This window comes from Mytilus californianus, unplaced genomic scaffold, assembly GCF_021869535.1.
Source record: "Mytilus californianus isolate M0D057914Y unplaced genomic scaffold, xbMytCali1.0.p SCAF_9, whole genome shotgun sequence".
Taxonomy (NCBI): domain Eukaryota; kingdom Metazoa; phylum Mollusca; class Bivalvia; order Mytilida; family Mytilidae; genus Mytilus; species Mytilus californianus.
The window spans coordinates 27,627,553-27,645,446 of NW_026262745.1; the positions used below are offsets into that span (position 1 = coordinate 27,627,553).

A 17,894-nucleotide genomic window follows, 5' to 3' on the forward strand; every position below is an offset into this window, starting at 1 on the left:
AAACCTTGATAATTGATTCTTAGCTAGAAAAGAAGGATTAATAAAGGAATTTCTGACATTTCTGCTAAAACCATTTCTTCCTTGATTTATAGATGATGTTCTCTCACTAAATAATACAAAATTTTGTGACTATGTTGAACGAATCTATCCCATCGAACTAGAGATAAAGGATACTACAGATACAGTTATGTCTGCCTCATATCTTGACTTACATCTAGAAATTGACAATGAGGGTCGGTTGAAAACAAAACTTTACGACAAAAGAGATGATTTCAGCTTCCCAATTGTGAACTTTCCATTTCTATGTTGCAACATTCCAGCAGCGCCTGCATACGGAGTATATATCTCCGAATTGATACGATATTCCCGGGTTTGTATTTCCTATCAAGATTTTCTTGATAGAGGATTGCTGCTCACAAGGAAGCTATTAAACCAAGAGTTCCAAATGGTGAAGCCGAAATCATCCCTTCGTAAATTTTACGGACGCCATCACGAGTTGGTTGACCGTTACGGAATAACCGTTTCACAGATGATATCGGATATGTTCCTTATGTCGTAACTACAATACCCTTCCCTTTTCACGAATGTGACCTACCGAATTAGACTATTTACCGGATTTGTAATAACATAAGCAACACGACGGGTGCCACATGTGGAGCAGGATCTGCTTACCCTTCCGGAGCACCTGAGATCACCCCCAGTTTTTGGTGGGGTTCGTGTTGCTTAGTCTTTAGTTTTCTATGTTGTGTCATCTGTACTATTATTTGTCTGTTTGTCTTTTTATTTTTGGCCATGGCGTTGTCAGTTTGTTTTCGATCTATGAGTTTGACTGTCCCTCTGGTATCTTTCGTCCCTCTTTTGCAATACTGTAATTTTGGCCTATAAGTCTGCTCCATCTGAAGTTTTAGATAAACATCAAGTTAAAGCTCATGAAGTAAGAGCCTTAGTCCTCTATGTCGGAAATCATGTCAGCTGGTTTTTGGAGGTCAGGTAGTGCCTTTTATAACCACTATTTACGCTCTATGCCTCTTCATTGTGACAACCTCTATTCTTTATGAACTTTAGTTGCTGCTCAACAGGATGTTTTTCCTCATCCTAGTGAGGGGGATTCAGCGCTTCGTTAAATTCTGTTAATCTAAATTTATGAAGGTGAAGTATTTAATTAACAAAAACTAAATTTAATTCTAACAAGAGTGCACACGCTGAAATGTCTCGCCTTCTTTACTAATCATTGATATTATGTTTATAGTCCTAAATATAAAGCTTTATTACAACTGTCACATAAACTTAACATTAACCAAGTAAACTTAACATTAACCAAGTAAACTAAACATTGACCAATGAACCATGAAAATGAGGTCAAGGTCAGATGAACCATGCTAGGCAGGCATGTACAGCTAAACAATTCTTCCATACAACAAATATAGTTGACCTATTGCTTATAGTTTAAGAAAAACAGGCCAAAACACAAAACTTAACACTGAGCAATGGACCTTGAAAATGAGGTCAAGGTCAAATAAAACCTGCGTGACTGACATATAGATCATAAAATATTTCCATACACCAAATATAGTTGAACTATTGCATATAGTATTAGAAAAAAGACCAAAACTCAAAAACTTAACTATAACCACTGAACCATGAAAATGAGGTCAAGGTCAGATGACACCTGCCAGCTAGACATGTACACCTTACAATCATTCCATACACCAAATATAGTAGACCTATTGCATACAGTATAAGAAAAACAGACCAAAACATAAAAACTCAACTATAACCACTGAACCATGAAAATGAGGTCAAGGTCAGATGACACCTGCCAGTTGGACATGTACACCTTACAGTCCTTCCATACACCGAATATACTAGACCTATTGCTTATAGTATCTGAGATATGGACTTGACCACCAAAAATTTCACTGATCCATGAAAGTGAAAACTGTCTGACGGGCATGAGGACCTTGCAAGGTACGCACATACCAAATTTAGTTATCCTATTACTTATAATAAGAGAGAATTTAACATTACAAAAAATCTTAACTTTTTTTTCAAGTAGTCACTAAACCATGAAAATGAGGTCAAGGACATTGGACATGTGACTGACTGAAACTTCGTAACATGAGGCATCCATATACAAAGTATGAAGCATCCAGATCTTCCACCTTCTAAAATATAAAGCTTTTAAGAAGTTAGCTAACGCCACCGCCGCTGCCGGATCACTATCCCTATGTCGAGCTTTCTGCGACAAAAGGCGCCGACTCGACAAAAATTTGATGTTCATCCAACAATCATTGCATAAATCAATTATAGTTGACCTATTTCTTATTGACCAAACAAAACATTGGCCATTGAATCATGAAAATGAGGCCAAGGTCAGTTGAAACATGTACACCTTACAATCATTCCTTACACAAAATATAGTTAACATACTAGTATTGCTTATAGTGCCAGAGATACGGACTTGACCACGAAAACTTAACCTTGATCAATGAAATGAGGTCGAGGTCAGGTGAACCCTGTCTGACATGAAGACCTTGCAAGGATCACATATACCAAATAGTTACTAGTATTCTATTACTCATAATAAGTGAGTATTTCACATGACAAAAATATTAAGCTTTATACAAATAGTTTTAAGGTCGCCACCGGATTGTATTCCCTACTTCTCGCAGCCGATACGAAAATCCCTACATAATAAACTGTGCAGTTTTAGCAGTCCCTTTACACCTAATATAGTTGACCTGTTACTTAGTGTGACTGTCTGACAAACTTACCTTACCCCAACAACTTTACGTTGACAAATGAACCATGAAAATCATATCAAGGTCAGATGAACCATGTCAGACGAACGTGTGCAACTTACAATCATTCTGGCCACCGCATATAGTTGATTTATTGTGTATAGTATATGAGAAACGGACCTTATCACTAAAACTTAACACTGATCACTTAACCATGAAATGAGAAAAAGGTCAAGTGACCATTAGCTGACAACATGTATTGTTTCCAATGATTACTGGAAAATATCACTCGATAAAAAATGTAAACTTTAAGCCGTCACTGAACAATGATAATTATAGTTCAAGGACAACGCACATCTGCCAGACGGAAACTTAATACCATAAAACATATGTATACAAATATTGTTATATCATATCGTATAGAAATATCTTACGCCGCCACCCCCGCAGCAAAAAAAAAAACGTAATGTTGACCAATGAATCACAAGATTAGATCAATTAGTTCAATTAGAACAAACTTAACGCTGATCACTGATCCATGAAATGATGTCAAAGTCAAGTGGACCCTGTTTTACAGACATGTAGACCTTGCATGAATCCCATATACGAAATATTTTTAAGTATTTCAAGTGACAAAGACTCTTATTTTTATTTAAGCAGCCACTAAACCATGAAAATGAGGTCAAGGACAATGGCCATATGATTGACAGAAACTTCGCAACCATAAGGTATCTACAACGATGGTATGAAGCATCCAGATCTTCTTCCTTCTGAAATATAAAAGCTCTATATAAATAGTTTACGCCGCAGCCGCCGCAGGATTGCAGTACCCATGTCTTACATTGTCAGGCGAGACAAAAACTGAAATGAGGTCAAAGTCAGACAAACCTTGTCAGATGCACATTTCCACATGAATCCAAAGGTTGTCGATAGTTGCTGTCTGTCATAAATGTTTACCGTTTGATTAGTTTCACATTTTGTAACCCCAGTGCCTTCTAGAAATAGATGTGCGACTTACAATCACCAAATAAAACAATTTCTTTAACTAAATGAGTTAATCATGGAAATTTAACATTGATTAATGAACCATGACTGGTGTCAAGGTCAGATTACCACTGCAAATTAAGGAAACAAGTCTTTTATCGATGTTCAAATCTCGTTAATTGATTAAGAAGAGGCAAATCAGGGCAAAACAAAAACTGAGGGAACATTATCTCAAAAAGGTGCGTCGACAAAGTAAGCGTCTGTTGCTATGAATGCATCTTCCTCATAACTGTTGGAGCAGTTTTTTTGAAATCTTCACGTTTGTCATATATTCAAGTCTGAAGTCGTCCATCTGTGTCAATATCGAGGAAAAGATCAAGATACATGTATGAAGCAAGCCTTCTACTTTCGGTAGTATCCTTAATCTCAAGGTCACTTGGATGTAAGAGATGAAAGCACTCATTGAAATACGGGTTATTGAGCGACAGGTTATCACAAATATATTTAATAGTGAAATTAATGAACTTTTTATGTCTTCGAGGTTCTGTAGGAATTCTGCTTCATATGAATATCCAAATTGTAGCCAGTAGAGGTGCACAATAAGTACCCATAGGAATACCGACTGTTCAAAAATTAATCCACTCAACAATTGTGATGTCAATGCAAGGCAGACCTTACAATCATTTAACAATATGTACACCTAGCAATCATTTACTTATAGCAACTGAGAAAATTACCTATAAAAACTCACGATGACTTAATCATTTGAACCACCAACAGTTGATAAGGGACCATCATACGGCAAGTTACTGTACATTTATTTCTGAACACCAAATAAACGATCATTTCAGTTTTATTTCAAGTAAAGGCGACCTTTGGATGGTCAACAGCATAACCTGAAACCTAAGTTATACTCTATAGCAAACTAGGGTACTTGCTGCAAATTTTGGATGATAATTTGTCACTCTACAAACCACTAATAGACCCATTAAATTAGTGTTAAAACTAAACTTATGTGAGGCTGAGACTACTATAACATGTTTCAGTGTGAGGCAAACATTCAAGGAATGGTGTGAAGAAATAAAATTCCTTAAATGGTGCTCATATGACTTCTATTCACGAAATTTAAGATAATTCTTGCTTACCTCTGTTCTGTCTTTTTTCTATTCCGGTTGCTTGTGGCTTTCATTAGCAGTAACGGTATAAGGATGGAAGCTTTTATTGTTGAAGTAAAGGTATTGTTCAGGAGACTTTTCTGGTATCATGACTGATATACTTGAAATTGGTGTTAACTATGTTTCTTATTAATTGTAAAAATGGCCAATATTTTCTCATTTTTATACATCCCCATTAATATTTTGATAGTAAGCAACAGCCTAACCAAAAAATGTCATTTTGATAAGTTTTGTCTTATGCTAAGTTGTTCTAGTGAAGTTTTTTAGGCTGTTAATCATGTCATGTCAAATACTACCAAGAATCCAATGTAAAATGGTTATTTCTATGTCATATAAGTTGGATAACATCATGGTGACATTACTATTACTGTTAACATTTCTGGTGACTAATTTGACCAGACTTATATTCATCTATAAAAACAGATTTTTTTTAAAAGTTGTATTGAATTTTACTATTAGCGCAATTTCAGGTGTTCCTTTTTTTTAAATTGGTATTAGTTGAGGTCATCAAAGTTATCAACGAATATGATATATGTACCATTTTCAAAAAGTAGGACATCCATACTATTATGTTTTTTATGTTATTGTTGGTCATGCTGGTTTGGTTGTGTTGTAAAACACAATTTAGACCAGACCACATAGAATGATTTACTCCAGTTTTCTGTCTAAATGAAACTGAGACTTAATGCCAAGTGCTGTCAATAAATTGCATTCTCAATTCATCATCTAAATGCCCTAGTTACCATAACTGAAATTTATTTATTGTGGATACATCTTTATAAAAAAAATTTCACAACAGGAAATTTGAAGGAAGCACTAAAAGTCACTTTTTTAACATAAATATTTCATAAACCACACATACCTTTGTAGGTGTACAAGGTACTATGGGAAGTCACATAAAAGGGAGGTAACACATGCATGTCACATGGATGTCAACTTAATACACATCAAAGACAACTGTATTTGTTGTCATTGCATAATGATTAGCATCTTGTAGGTTTCATTCATAAGATCTTAGATGTACTGATAATTTATTGTTCTTCTAATTAATTTTATTACCATAATTCGAGTATTCATTTCTTACTTAATCATAATTAAAATGCTTAATTAATTTAAATTAAATGTAACTTTTTGTCTCTGTTATCATCATATTTCATTATGGCAGACAAGTTTTTGACTATATGATTTCAATTCATGACTAATTAAAGAATTAGTGCTTACAAATAAATTCATGTATTCAGACGTTTACAGGTTTTGTCTACATTAAGGAAATATACAAACATTAATTTTGCAAAACAAATCTACATATATATTCTCAAGTTTAATTGTACCTGGTATATTTAAAATCCTAATTTAAAGATGTTGAAATGATAATAAACATTTAATTTTAAACCTTTCCCACTTCACTTGGTACATGTAAATAATACCCTGATTTGCCATTTAATGGTTAACAACTTGGAAATTTATATCAACAAAAGGATATGTGGGGTATATGTCAATTAGTCAGCAACTCAGCAACCAAAAAAAAGGACCCTTTAAAAAAAATTGTAGTCATTATAATTTATTGGTTTATTGGAAAGCTTTGGATAATCATGAACTTTTTTTTAGTAAAGTATGATAATGACAATAATACATCCAAATCAAATTATCATTCAGTGTATTTTCCATTTTTATTAACCACATCTTATTAATTTCCAACTTGTATTATAGATTATAAATTAGATATTGGAATCAAACATCCACCAGCATATCATGTAAAGCCGTAATGGTTAAGAATATACAAGTATTCAGTAAACAGGAAGTTGAGCTGTATAGCATGCTCACATGAAGCTTGCAACCAAATTTCAGGAAATCTCTGAATTGTAGTTTTTGAGAAATATGTAAAGATATTTCTTGCCACAGATGGATAGAAGGAAGGATAGATGTTTAGAGGGATTGCATTATATTCCTTCATAGCATGGGGATAAAAAAAACTTTCTTTATACTATTGTGTATTGGTACATAGATGTATTTAATAGAGAATGTATTTCCAAGATCTAAAACTTATGTTTGATTAAATCTAAAACAATAAAAAAATAAATCTGGAGGCAATTTAATCCAGATAATAGAGATGCATTTGGTGTTGGAATCTGTTTCTCTAATGATTTTCAAACAATATGCAGGCAAACTTCTTCCTTCTTTTTGAATGATCTGCAAAAAGATGTGTTCTTTCTATGTGACGTCATCAGGCATGGTCGCCTTTTTTCATGCCGTCACAATAGGAAATTCAGAGGAAAGCAAGAAAATTCTACGTCATAATCGGATTTTAACCAATGAAGAACTGAGATCAAACGAACCACACGTTGATTAAATTTTTTTTATACAATGGGTGCAGAAAGGGATAAATTGACGAAGAATTAGAGAAATGAGAATATCTTATATGATATGACATCATTTGAAGTTTGAGTTGTGGAATAAAATAGGACTTACAATGAATAAATATAAAAATATCAGCAGCCTTCTCTTATTTATGACCAACATATAAAGCACATATCACACAGTAGAATATGGTCCTTAATGAAACTAGGAAACCTGATATTCTAAAAGCTGTTAATGATGCATAATTGCAGGTCTCCATGCTTTAAATCTTTTGGAAGACTATACTCATAGTTCAAAATTGTACACTAGCACAGTTATGAGCAATGCAACTTAAGCTATGGATATTTCATCTCAAATTCAATAATCTTCAGGATTTACACCTTATATTGACCAAAGAGGCAACAATCAAATTCAGAAGCTTGAGTTAAAACTAGTTGGCTATTATCAATATGTGATAGATATTGTTTTTTATTCTACACTTGAAATTTGATCAAAGTACAGTGATTATCTTTTCACTTACAATTGTGCAAAGCATTCTTTCATATTTTTTATTGCATTGTGTTTTACATTCTTGTTAAGAATATAAATATAAAGGGTCATATGACTTTTCTTGGGGAATTTTGGGATTTTGTACCAAACCTAGTGATTTTGCAGAAAATTCCCAAAATTTTGAACAAAATAAAAAAAATCTCTGGTCCTTAATAATATACTTTCAAGAATAAATTTGTGTTTGGATGAAACAAAATTCATAATAATTTCCAGGAGAAAACGTTCAAATGATATAACAACCAATCACAGGTAGCCAGCTATTTTTATCTCTATGCCATGTTCCCTTCATAAACTGGCTATGAACATATAACTTTATTTAGTACAAGGTAACCTCTAAGTCCACACATGACTTTTTGTAATTTTAATTTTCATCCCAAAAAATTTCGGTTGGTAATTGATCTATGTCTTCACTATGTGTTTTTAAATTAACATATCATGACATTTCAAGGCATTCACATGACTGAGTTTAACATAAGACTCTCCTGAAAAACAACAATCTGATTTTCTTCGAATTTTGGTGACTATACTCCATCTCATGATTATTATTAATATCTGAAAAATAAAATGGATATGATATTAAACAATGATAGCCTGTATGTACAGAGAGTGGTCCCTCATAGCATTTACAAATTATGGGACCCCATCATTCAATTTTGAAATCTCAAAACTCTTCAACCCTAAATTGGCTGAGAGAAAAAAACAGTCATATTTTAAAGAAATTCAATCATAACTGAAGGCAGGATCTAGACATATGTGTGCTAAACCTGGAAGTTTTTTGTAGCAATTTCTTCAGTCAATCTGAAATTTTGTTCAACCATAACAGGTAAGGGAACCTGCACTGTACAGGTCTAGCAGGTGTCAGAAAAAAAAATATTTATCTAGGACCTGTTCTCATTTTTTCAATACTGTCTTAGTATTTCAGGTAAATTTAATTTTAAAGTTCATAGCAAAATGATGTTACAAAGTTCTAAATCATAGTTTTTAACTTGTTAATTCAAATTAAATTTAAACTTTAAAACCTTAGTTGTTTACTGTTGAATAATTTTAAATTAATTTTACAAGTAAATTTGTGGTTGTAATAATGCAGGTAAACACTTGGTGGAAATGTAAATGTGAATCTGAATCAGACTTCTGGTTTTGGTTAAAAACATCCAATACAAAGTGGGTTTTTTTACAAACAGAGCAAATGTCTCTTTAAAGTCCTAATTAAAAAATATGAATAAAGGTAGTTTTTAATTTTGATTTTCACTGTCAACATTTTGAAATTACATACCACTTATAAACTTTACTTTGTGGCATAGGGGACATAACTCAAGTCTTTTATAGTCTCTTGTTCAACATATTGGGATTATCTCCCATTGCTTTATTCTACAGATGTTTTATCGCAATCTGCCTAAAATCAAATTTTAAACTGGGCTCCATTTGATTAGTTTGTTTTGGTGGGTAATATCTGAAGACATCCAATAGGGGTCAATTTCAGGGATCATTAATCATCAAATCAAATCTTTCCCTTCAAAAGTTCAGTATTTTTTACTATGCATTATCAATAATGTTCAGAAAACTGCTATATTTCTAATCTTAAATGCTGGGAAAACGAATCTAAAGGAGGAATGTGAAAGATGCAATTTTAATCAGACTATTTTAATCATACCTGTCATCTTATTTCCCGATTCAATGTGATGTTAAGGTTTACTCTTTATTCTTTACAAATACTATGTCAGAGATATATTTCCTGGTTGTATTGCAAGTTCATGAACTAAAAGCAAAACAATGAGATTGAAAAGTACAAATTTGGTAAACAATCCAAAGTCAGCTATTTTCAGGATATTTTGAAATATGCCCTTTTTTCACCATTTAAAAAGAATTGTTTACAAAAAAAAAATCCAGGAGATTTATGCTGAAAGATAACTGCAAGGTATGTGCAACATTAAACTAAGATCTTTTAATATAAAAGAAATATTTACGGAGATTTTACTAGAGAGAGACCACAAAATTCATATTTTTGTTAAAAAGGAAAAAAATTTGCACATTTTCACACATATTTATAAGCATATGCAAGAACCACAAACCTATTTACGTGATGGTGTTATTCATAAAGAGGGGTGGAAGGAACTTTTTCGGGACGTCAGGATTGAGCCGTTTAATTCGCAGGAATTCAGGAATACCCAGTAAAAACATCCGAAATTCAGGATCTAATTATATTGTCAAGCAGGAATGGACACATTATTTTCATGTGAATTCAGGATTTAGAAATTACCACCTATAGAGACAATTCAAGAAATGCACATACATTTTCACTGTATAAAAAAGCATTACTCCTCCAACATATTTGGGAATTTAAAGTGCCTACCCTGGGTTACATATGTGTCTCTATTGAAAAGCCCTAAGAATTTATTCATTTACAAAAAAAGATGATTGGAAAAACATCTGAACTGTTAGCTATCTTTAAACTGTCAACCGACTCATTTCTATCATGTTATCAATTTTTAAGAAAATTCCACATGTAAAAGTAGCATACCTAGCATAAAATATCTATAGTATTATTTGGATGAATATAATGTCTAAGATCCATGTTCTTTCTAAGCTTTGTTAGTAGCCTTTTTTCTTTAAACTTCTCAATGTGTCATTCATCATCTGGATACTGTGCCAACAATGGTCAAATTATTATACTATGCTCAAAACTTCTGTTCTAGCCATCTCACTGAGTCTTAACTTCTGTTCTAGCCATCTCGCCGAGTCTAACTTCTGTTCTAGCAATCTTGCTGAGTCTTAACTTCTGTTCTAGCCATCTTGCCGAGTTTAACTTCTGTTCTAGCCATCTTATTTCTGAAACATAAAACTAGAACTCCCCTGGATGTAAACCAGGACAAAATCATATATGGTAAATACTGAGCTGAAAGGGAAGATGAAACTGATTAGATAAAGTATCTACAGATGAAGTTGGAATTATTAGTCATTTTCTGGACAGAAGTGTTCAGTAGCTCAAAATCATCATGGATTTTATGTGTATGCAATGCTTTAATAAGAAAATTACACACATATAAAACTTATGATCACTTAAAGTGTCTGAATAATTTAATCTAAATGAGAATAATAATTCGGAATTTTCAGTTTCAAAAATAATTTATCATTTTTGCAGTTGCAGAACTCTTGTCAGTAACAAGATGTTGTTGCTTCACTCTGAAAAACATGATGTTTTCATAGTAAAATGTTCAATGTCATTAGTATACCTACATTGTGAACAGCAACCTAAAATAGAAGAGAACATTCTACACAGAGACATCATAAACTTCAAAGTAGAGTAACAACCCAAGAAAATGATATTTTATTGTCCAGCATCATCTGTAGTTTAGATATTGAACATGTCTTGTCTGTTTTTAACACGTAACATAAAACATAAATATACCACCTGTAATTATGTAACATAAAACACATTTTATACCACCTGATTTGTTTACCTTAGGATCGTGTTTCTTGTTCTCTTCATTCTCTTCATCAATCTCAAAGTAAAGCTCTGACTTTGTTATAGCCATAGTACCAGCTATAGCTACCCCTGGTGCTATCAGCTTACATGGGGTAGACAGAGCAACAGGACCTGTAAATAAAAGAAAAAATATCTATTTTCAGAAACAGTGGTTAAAATAATAATAATGATACTTGGAGAAATATTTAAGAAGCTATGTCTTGTGTAAATTTACCCATGGTATAACTTCCAATTCATCAAACTTTAAAGCATTTTGGTTTGTTTTATCTGATTGGATTGGGATATAAAAAAGTAACTGCATATCACTCTTTATTATTACTTCTAATATTTCCATGTTTTGTCAATTTTTTTTCTTTTTCTTATGTTAATGTAAGTAATAATTTACTTGTTCAAACTAAAACAACAGCCAATAAGAGAAAATATCATTTCTTTAAAATTTATCAATTTACTATGAAACTTTTCACCCGATTTGTACTTGCATGAGCAGCACAACAGGTGTCACATGTGGAGCAGGAACTGCTCACTCTTCCCAAGCACCTGAGTTCACCCCAGGTTTTTAGTTGGTTTTGCTCAGTCTTTAGTTTTCTATGTAGTGTTTTGTGAACTAGTTAATTTTTTCTTCTTTCTTTATTTTGTTTTGCCGTGGCGTTGTCAGTTTTTCTTTGACATGTGAGTTTTGAATGTCCCCCTGGCATTTTCTGCCTTTTTTATTGCTAGATATTAATTAATTTGAACATTTTGTCTTTTGAGTTGCTTCATGCTCTTTTTCTTTTTCTTTTTTTTTTTTTTAAATGACCATTCCTACACGTACCATTGAATTCCTGGTCCAGATCTCTCTCTTCCATCATCAATTCTTCATCTGTATAATCAGGTTGTTGTTGTACCTTCTTCTGAGCTGCTAAGTGGGCATGAAAAGCCTCTCTGGCCTGGTTTATTGCATCTTCTTCTGCTCCTTGAGTTATAAGTAATTATATTAGTATTTTAATAATATTCTAATGAAGTATGACACTGATCGTTTATCAAGAAATCTTTTGAAAAAAATTTGTATAAATTTTTTTTTTTCTTACCAGTACTGCATAGATCTCTGTTTATGCATACGTATTAATTTATTTTCTATTGAATTCAATTAAATACAGATAAAGATTAATCCCCCTTTCCAAAATAGTTTGTATAAATAAAATGAAACAACAAAGGATAATGACCAATAAGCCCCTTATTTGGCCCATATATATTAGTGCAAATTTAAAAGTTACCATACATAAATGATCATAAATTTCTTCTGACAATATTTAGGTAAAAGGTGTTTAGAAAATAAAAAAACAATTTCACATTTGAGGAGTTAGTTACAGTAGCAATAAACAATGATGACATTTGCATATTTAATGATTGTGATGGTTGGATTGAAGGCACTCAAGTTAATTAACTGTGGTGGTTGAATTTTCCTTATAATTTTGTAAGAAAATTAATATGGGATGAAATAACTTTTTATTATAGTATTATGGTTACCATGTTCAATAGCAGCCTTTAGAGTAGCTTCAGGATGTGTGGATCCATGTGGATTCCTGATCATTCTCCTCCTCCTCCTGGAATCATCTTCCCAAACATCTAACTTCCAAAACTCTACAGGTCTGTAAAGGAAATTATAAAATAAAATCTATATAGTCTACTTTTATCCAGATATAGGTTAATACTTCAGGAATTATCATGTAGTATACAATAACTCACAATCAATAATTTTTAAATGGTCTACATTAAAGGTATGACAGCCATTTTAAACATAACTAACTTACTTTTCACAAGGATCACCCCAAGCTCCATGCTTATTGGTCAGTATATACAGTATTTTGTCCTTCAGTTTTACAGCTATCTGGTGATCTCTTCTCTTTGCAGATTTTATCAAATGATCACAAAGTTTTTCTTCTTCCTTTCTGTCTAACATGGTTTGGGCACACAAAGACTAAAATAGAAATTATCAATCACTTCAATTCTTCTATATAAACAACTTTTATTGTCTTCTTTAAGAGGTGTCAGAGAAGGTACACAATTTACAATTGGTGCTGCTTAGTCTTTAGTTTCCTATGTAGTGTTTTGTAGACCATTCTTTGTCTTTTAGATGTTTCACATTTTTTGCCATGGTTAAGTTAATCTCTCTACAACTTATGAATTTTGATTGTCCCTTTGGTACCTTTTTTTTTAATATTTAATTATCAGTATCAGTGTTATCAGCCATACGTATAATGTGTCTGTGATATCACATATTTCACATTTGAATATCTCTCTTTAACCAGAATATAAACTCAACTGAAAAAAATCAAATGTGAAACATGTATCATTGCCCATTACAAATTCACTATTTTTAAGTTTTAATACTTTAGTAGAATATAATTTATGTTGCATCTTTGGACATCCATTGATCTGTTTTGTTTGTGCATTGGTCATAGATGCAGTCAATTCTTCATTTCTTACCTCAAATTCAGCATGTTTCTGGACATCTTCTGCCCTCATTCTATTTAATATGAACTCGGCTTCATTTGCAACTCTTACTATATGGTCCCTAGTAGCATGTGCTAACAATCTGTTAAAAGTAAATAAATCAATTAAGTAGGTTTATGAAATTGTTTTAAACAAAACGAATTAACTTGAAATATAATAAATTACAATTTTCAGAGGCAATGTCTTCTCTTCACAGAATATTGAATATGAAATAACTGTTTTTAGGGATTCCTTTATTTAAACTACCTGTATAAACATGCCTAATATTTTTTTTTTTAAGGTTGATATTATCTTAACTCAAAAGAAGAACAAATTGGCTAGAAAGTTTTCTCTATAAGCAGGCCTTATAGTAAAAAATATTTTGAGTACAATTATTGTACAAACTAAAAATTCAACCAATCAAAGTATTGGATTTGTTGTTTCAAGCAAAAATGTTATCACTTTTTAATAGAAGACCATGTGCCACAATGACTTACCTCCCCTCATTGACTAGTTCTATAAAGGCAAGCCCAGCATGTTTCTGTAGAGAATTCTGCCACTCTTGAGAACACAGTAACATAACCAGCTCTACTACTGAGGTGCTCTGTTTTAATGTGACTAGACCTGTTAAACAAAACAAATTATATCATATATACTATATACGATAGTTTCAAGTCATGTTTATATGGTTTATAATGCAAATAAAAACTAGAACTGAGAGCATATTCTCAAAAGGTTACTATAACCTCTAGAACTCTACCTCCCCTTCATGCCATAAAATATTCAAAAATTCTACAATGAATCATGCTGAATCCTTTAAAAAACTTGTCAATATTTTAGTTATAATATCAACAGCATCTCAAGATAGTCCAACTGAGAAAGACCAAACAATATACTTATTTCACTTTACTTTTTATGTATTTATAAACAATAATCTAACTAATAGTTACCTCCAATTAGTAATTCTTGTCCATGCGATCCAATAAGTGTCTTTGACAAAAATGGAGCAAAGTCAACAAAAATTTCTCTCAACAATGGAGCGACTGATCCTAATGCCTTCTCCAATCTTTCTGTGAGTGATCCAGTATCTCCAGGCATTGGGAGATTCTCCACCGTACCAGGTATCTTACTCCTACTCAGCTGTAGTTTAAGGCTGGGTCTGTTGTGCCTAACACCATGTGTTCCAGCAGAGATAGCAGAGATGGGCTGTACCTCAGGTTCACCAGAACCATCCCATTCTAACTCTTGCTCCTGTTCTGTTGATGTGGCAGAGGTATCATTCACTGATGTATCTTGGTCTTCTACACCTGTCAAATAGAATATGGCAATTAATATTTTTTCTAATGTAAATTTTGTACAAAAAAATCCATGCATATTTGAACTTGGAATTATAGAAGGAACAAAATAAGATTTTCTTCATCATTTAAGTACAGTTTTCATCTTATCCTATTTATACATCAGTAGTATGCAACAGCTTAGATTGTCACCTGGTAGGATTGTTGCCTCATGTGTGGGAGGTTCTGGGTTTGATCTACTGCAGGGTTAAACCAGCTTAGATTTTCACCTGGTAGGATTGTTGCCTCAAGTGTGGGAGGTTCTGGGTTTTATCTACTGCAGGGTTAAACCAGTTTAGATTGTCACCTGGTAGGATTGTTGCCTCAAGTGTGGCAGGTTCTGGGTTTGTTCTACTGCAGGGTTAATCTAGCTTAGATTGTCACCTGGTAAGATTGTTGCCTCAAGTGTGGGAGGTTCTGGGTTTGATCTACTGCAGGGTTAAACCAGTTTAGATTGTCACCTGGTAGGATTGTTGCCTCAAGTGTGGGAGGTTCTGGGTTTGATCTACTGCAGGGTTAAACCAGCTTATATTGTCACCTGGTAGGATTGTTGCCTCAAGTGTGGGAGGTTCTGGGTTTGATCTACTGCAGGGTTAAACCAGTTTAGAATGTCACCTGGTAGGATTGTTGCCTCAAGTGTGGGAGGTTCTGGGTTTGATCTACTGCAGGGTTAAACCAGCTTATATTGTCACCTGGTAAGATTGTTGCCTCAAGTGTGGGAGGTTCTGGGTTTGATCTACTGCAGTGTTAAATCAGCTTAGATTGTCACCTAGTAGGAATGTTGCCCTGGGTGTGGAAGGTTCTGGGTTTGATCTACTGCAGGCTTAAACCAGCTTAGATTGTCATCTGGTAGGATTGTCACCTCAAGTGTGGGAGGTTCTTGGTTTGATCTACTGCAGGGTTAAACCAGCTTAGATTGTCACCTGGTAGGATTGTCGCCTCAAGTGTGGGAGGTTCTTGGTTTGATCTACCGTAATTGGGCTTGTATAGTTCGCACTGGTAAATAGTCCGCACCCCCTTCTCCCGACGAAATTTCAGGTAAAAAAACTTTTTGTAACTGTTAGAAAAGGTCTAATGAAACTCCGGTAATTTCAAATCGTGCATGGTCGTTTGCTGTATTTTTTTGGAAAAACCTGTTTTCCTTCATCAAACAGAAGCTGAAACTGCTTGTAAATGATTCAAGAACACTTCATGATTGTTAAAATAAGTCTAAATCACATCAAAAACAATTTAGAAACTTGTGTATGTTTAAACCGGAAGTTTGAATAGCATGTGTAAAAGAAGAAAAAAAACAGTGAGAGTCGAAATCCGTACATCATAGATATCACTATAATACGACTTTGAAAGTAAAACAGTTCCATTTTTATATAAAACAGTGTTTAATATATCTATAACATTAATGTTTGAAGGGTTTTAAGTAATATAAAACATATTTGTCAGTATGAAACACGGAAACGGAACGAATAATAACCGATTACGTTTTGTAATTTACACATCGTAAGCTGGTTTACGGTTGTCTTTTACTTTTTTGTATCATTTCATTCAAGCAGATACCAGTTTATTTTAATCAATGCATTGAAAAGAAACAAGAAATTTGTTATGAAGTGTTTAACTTTTAAATTTATCAGTTATAATTTGATATTGAATAAAAATAACTTAATATGGATTAGGTAAAATTATTAGTTTGAAAAATGATAAGAGCGCCCTCTACAATATCAATAACAAACATGGCGGAACGTAAACAAACCACCTCACGATTTTTTTTCTCTTATTTCTTGCTTATTGTACTCTATAGTCTGCACCCCTTCTGGCAGGTTCAATTTTGGAGAATAAAACCGTGGACTATACAAGCCTTTTAACGGTACTGCAGGGTTAAACCAGCTTAGATTGTCACCTGGTAGGAATGTTGCCCTGGGTGTGGGAGGTTCTGGGTTTGATCTATTGCAGGGTTAAACCAAAGATTTTTACATGAGTGTTTGCTACTTCTCTACTTCGCATGCAGTATTTAGGAGAAAAATGCTCAGTGTTAGAATAATGTTTATGGATGACATATATTCTTGATTATTGTTACCCTATTTGGTATTATATTACATGTACTTTGATATTACATGCCAACCAAGGTACTCATGAGTTTCTTCTAACTATATTCCCTAACTTAATAAGTGTTAAATATCTTTTGGTATACTTTATATGATTTGAATTTTGTCAGAATTGTTAAAAGAAATCAGCCTTTAACATAATTAAAAGTTAAAATTTGGTTAAGATGTAAACATAACAATACTTTTAGTGACCACAAGACAGCAAAATAGTCAATGTCAACCAGACTTATAAACTGTGTATTACAGTTTTTTGTATGATCCAAGGTACCATCACATCCCTTCAAATGTTAGTTTAATGGTTTTTTTTATTGATAACAGAGTAACACCAAGTCAAAATAAACTGTTGACACAGAGATATGTCTCATTTATCAGCATAAAATTCAGAAAAAGACAATCTGATCGACAGCAACATTGCTTATCATTTCAGTCACTGGACTATGGTTTAGTGGGCAGGGCCTGAAAATGGTCGACAAACTGAGATGTACAGACAGTAATGTAACTTTATAGAAAAATATTGTTGTTCACTGCAAGTAGTTCCTAAATCAGTAAATAGTCCGCACCCCCTTCTCCCGACGAAATTTCAGGTAAAAAAACTTTTTGTAACTGTTAGAAAAGGTCTAATGAAACTCCGGTAATTTCAAATCGTGCATGGTCGTTTGCTGTATTTTTTTGGAAAAACCTGTTTTCCTTCATCAAAC

General features: G+C 33.1%; 1 protein-coding gene across 20 annotated transcripts in view; it reads right to left on the minus strand.

The window, feature by feature from the left end:
- The window catches only part of LOC127716233 (neurobeachin-like), a 237,747-nt gene that overhangs the window by 155,264 nt on the left and 64,589 nt on the right, over positions 1–17,894 (minus strand). For all 20 annotated transcript variants that reach the window (XM_052222341.1, XM_052222340.1, XM_052222345.1 and 17 more), the window contains 7 exons: positions 14,714–15,070; positions 14,261–14,387; positions 13,758–13,866; positions 13,082–13,248; positions 12,798–12,919; positions 12,103–12,243; positions 11,266–11,402 (listed from right to left, as the gene is read on the minus strand). In XM_052222341.1, the coding sequence (XP_052078301.1) occupies positions 11,266–11,402; positions 12,103–12,243; positions 12,798–12,919; positions 13,082–13,248; positions 13,758–13,866; positions 14,261–14,387; positions 14,714–15,070 (1,160 nt within the window). The remainder of the gene's footprint in view (positions 1–11,265; positions 11,403–12,102; positions 12,244–12,797; positions 12,920–13,081; positions 13,249–13,757; positions 13,867–14,260; positions 14,388–14,713; positions 15,071–17,894) is intronic.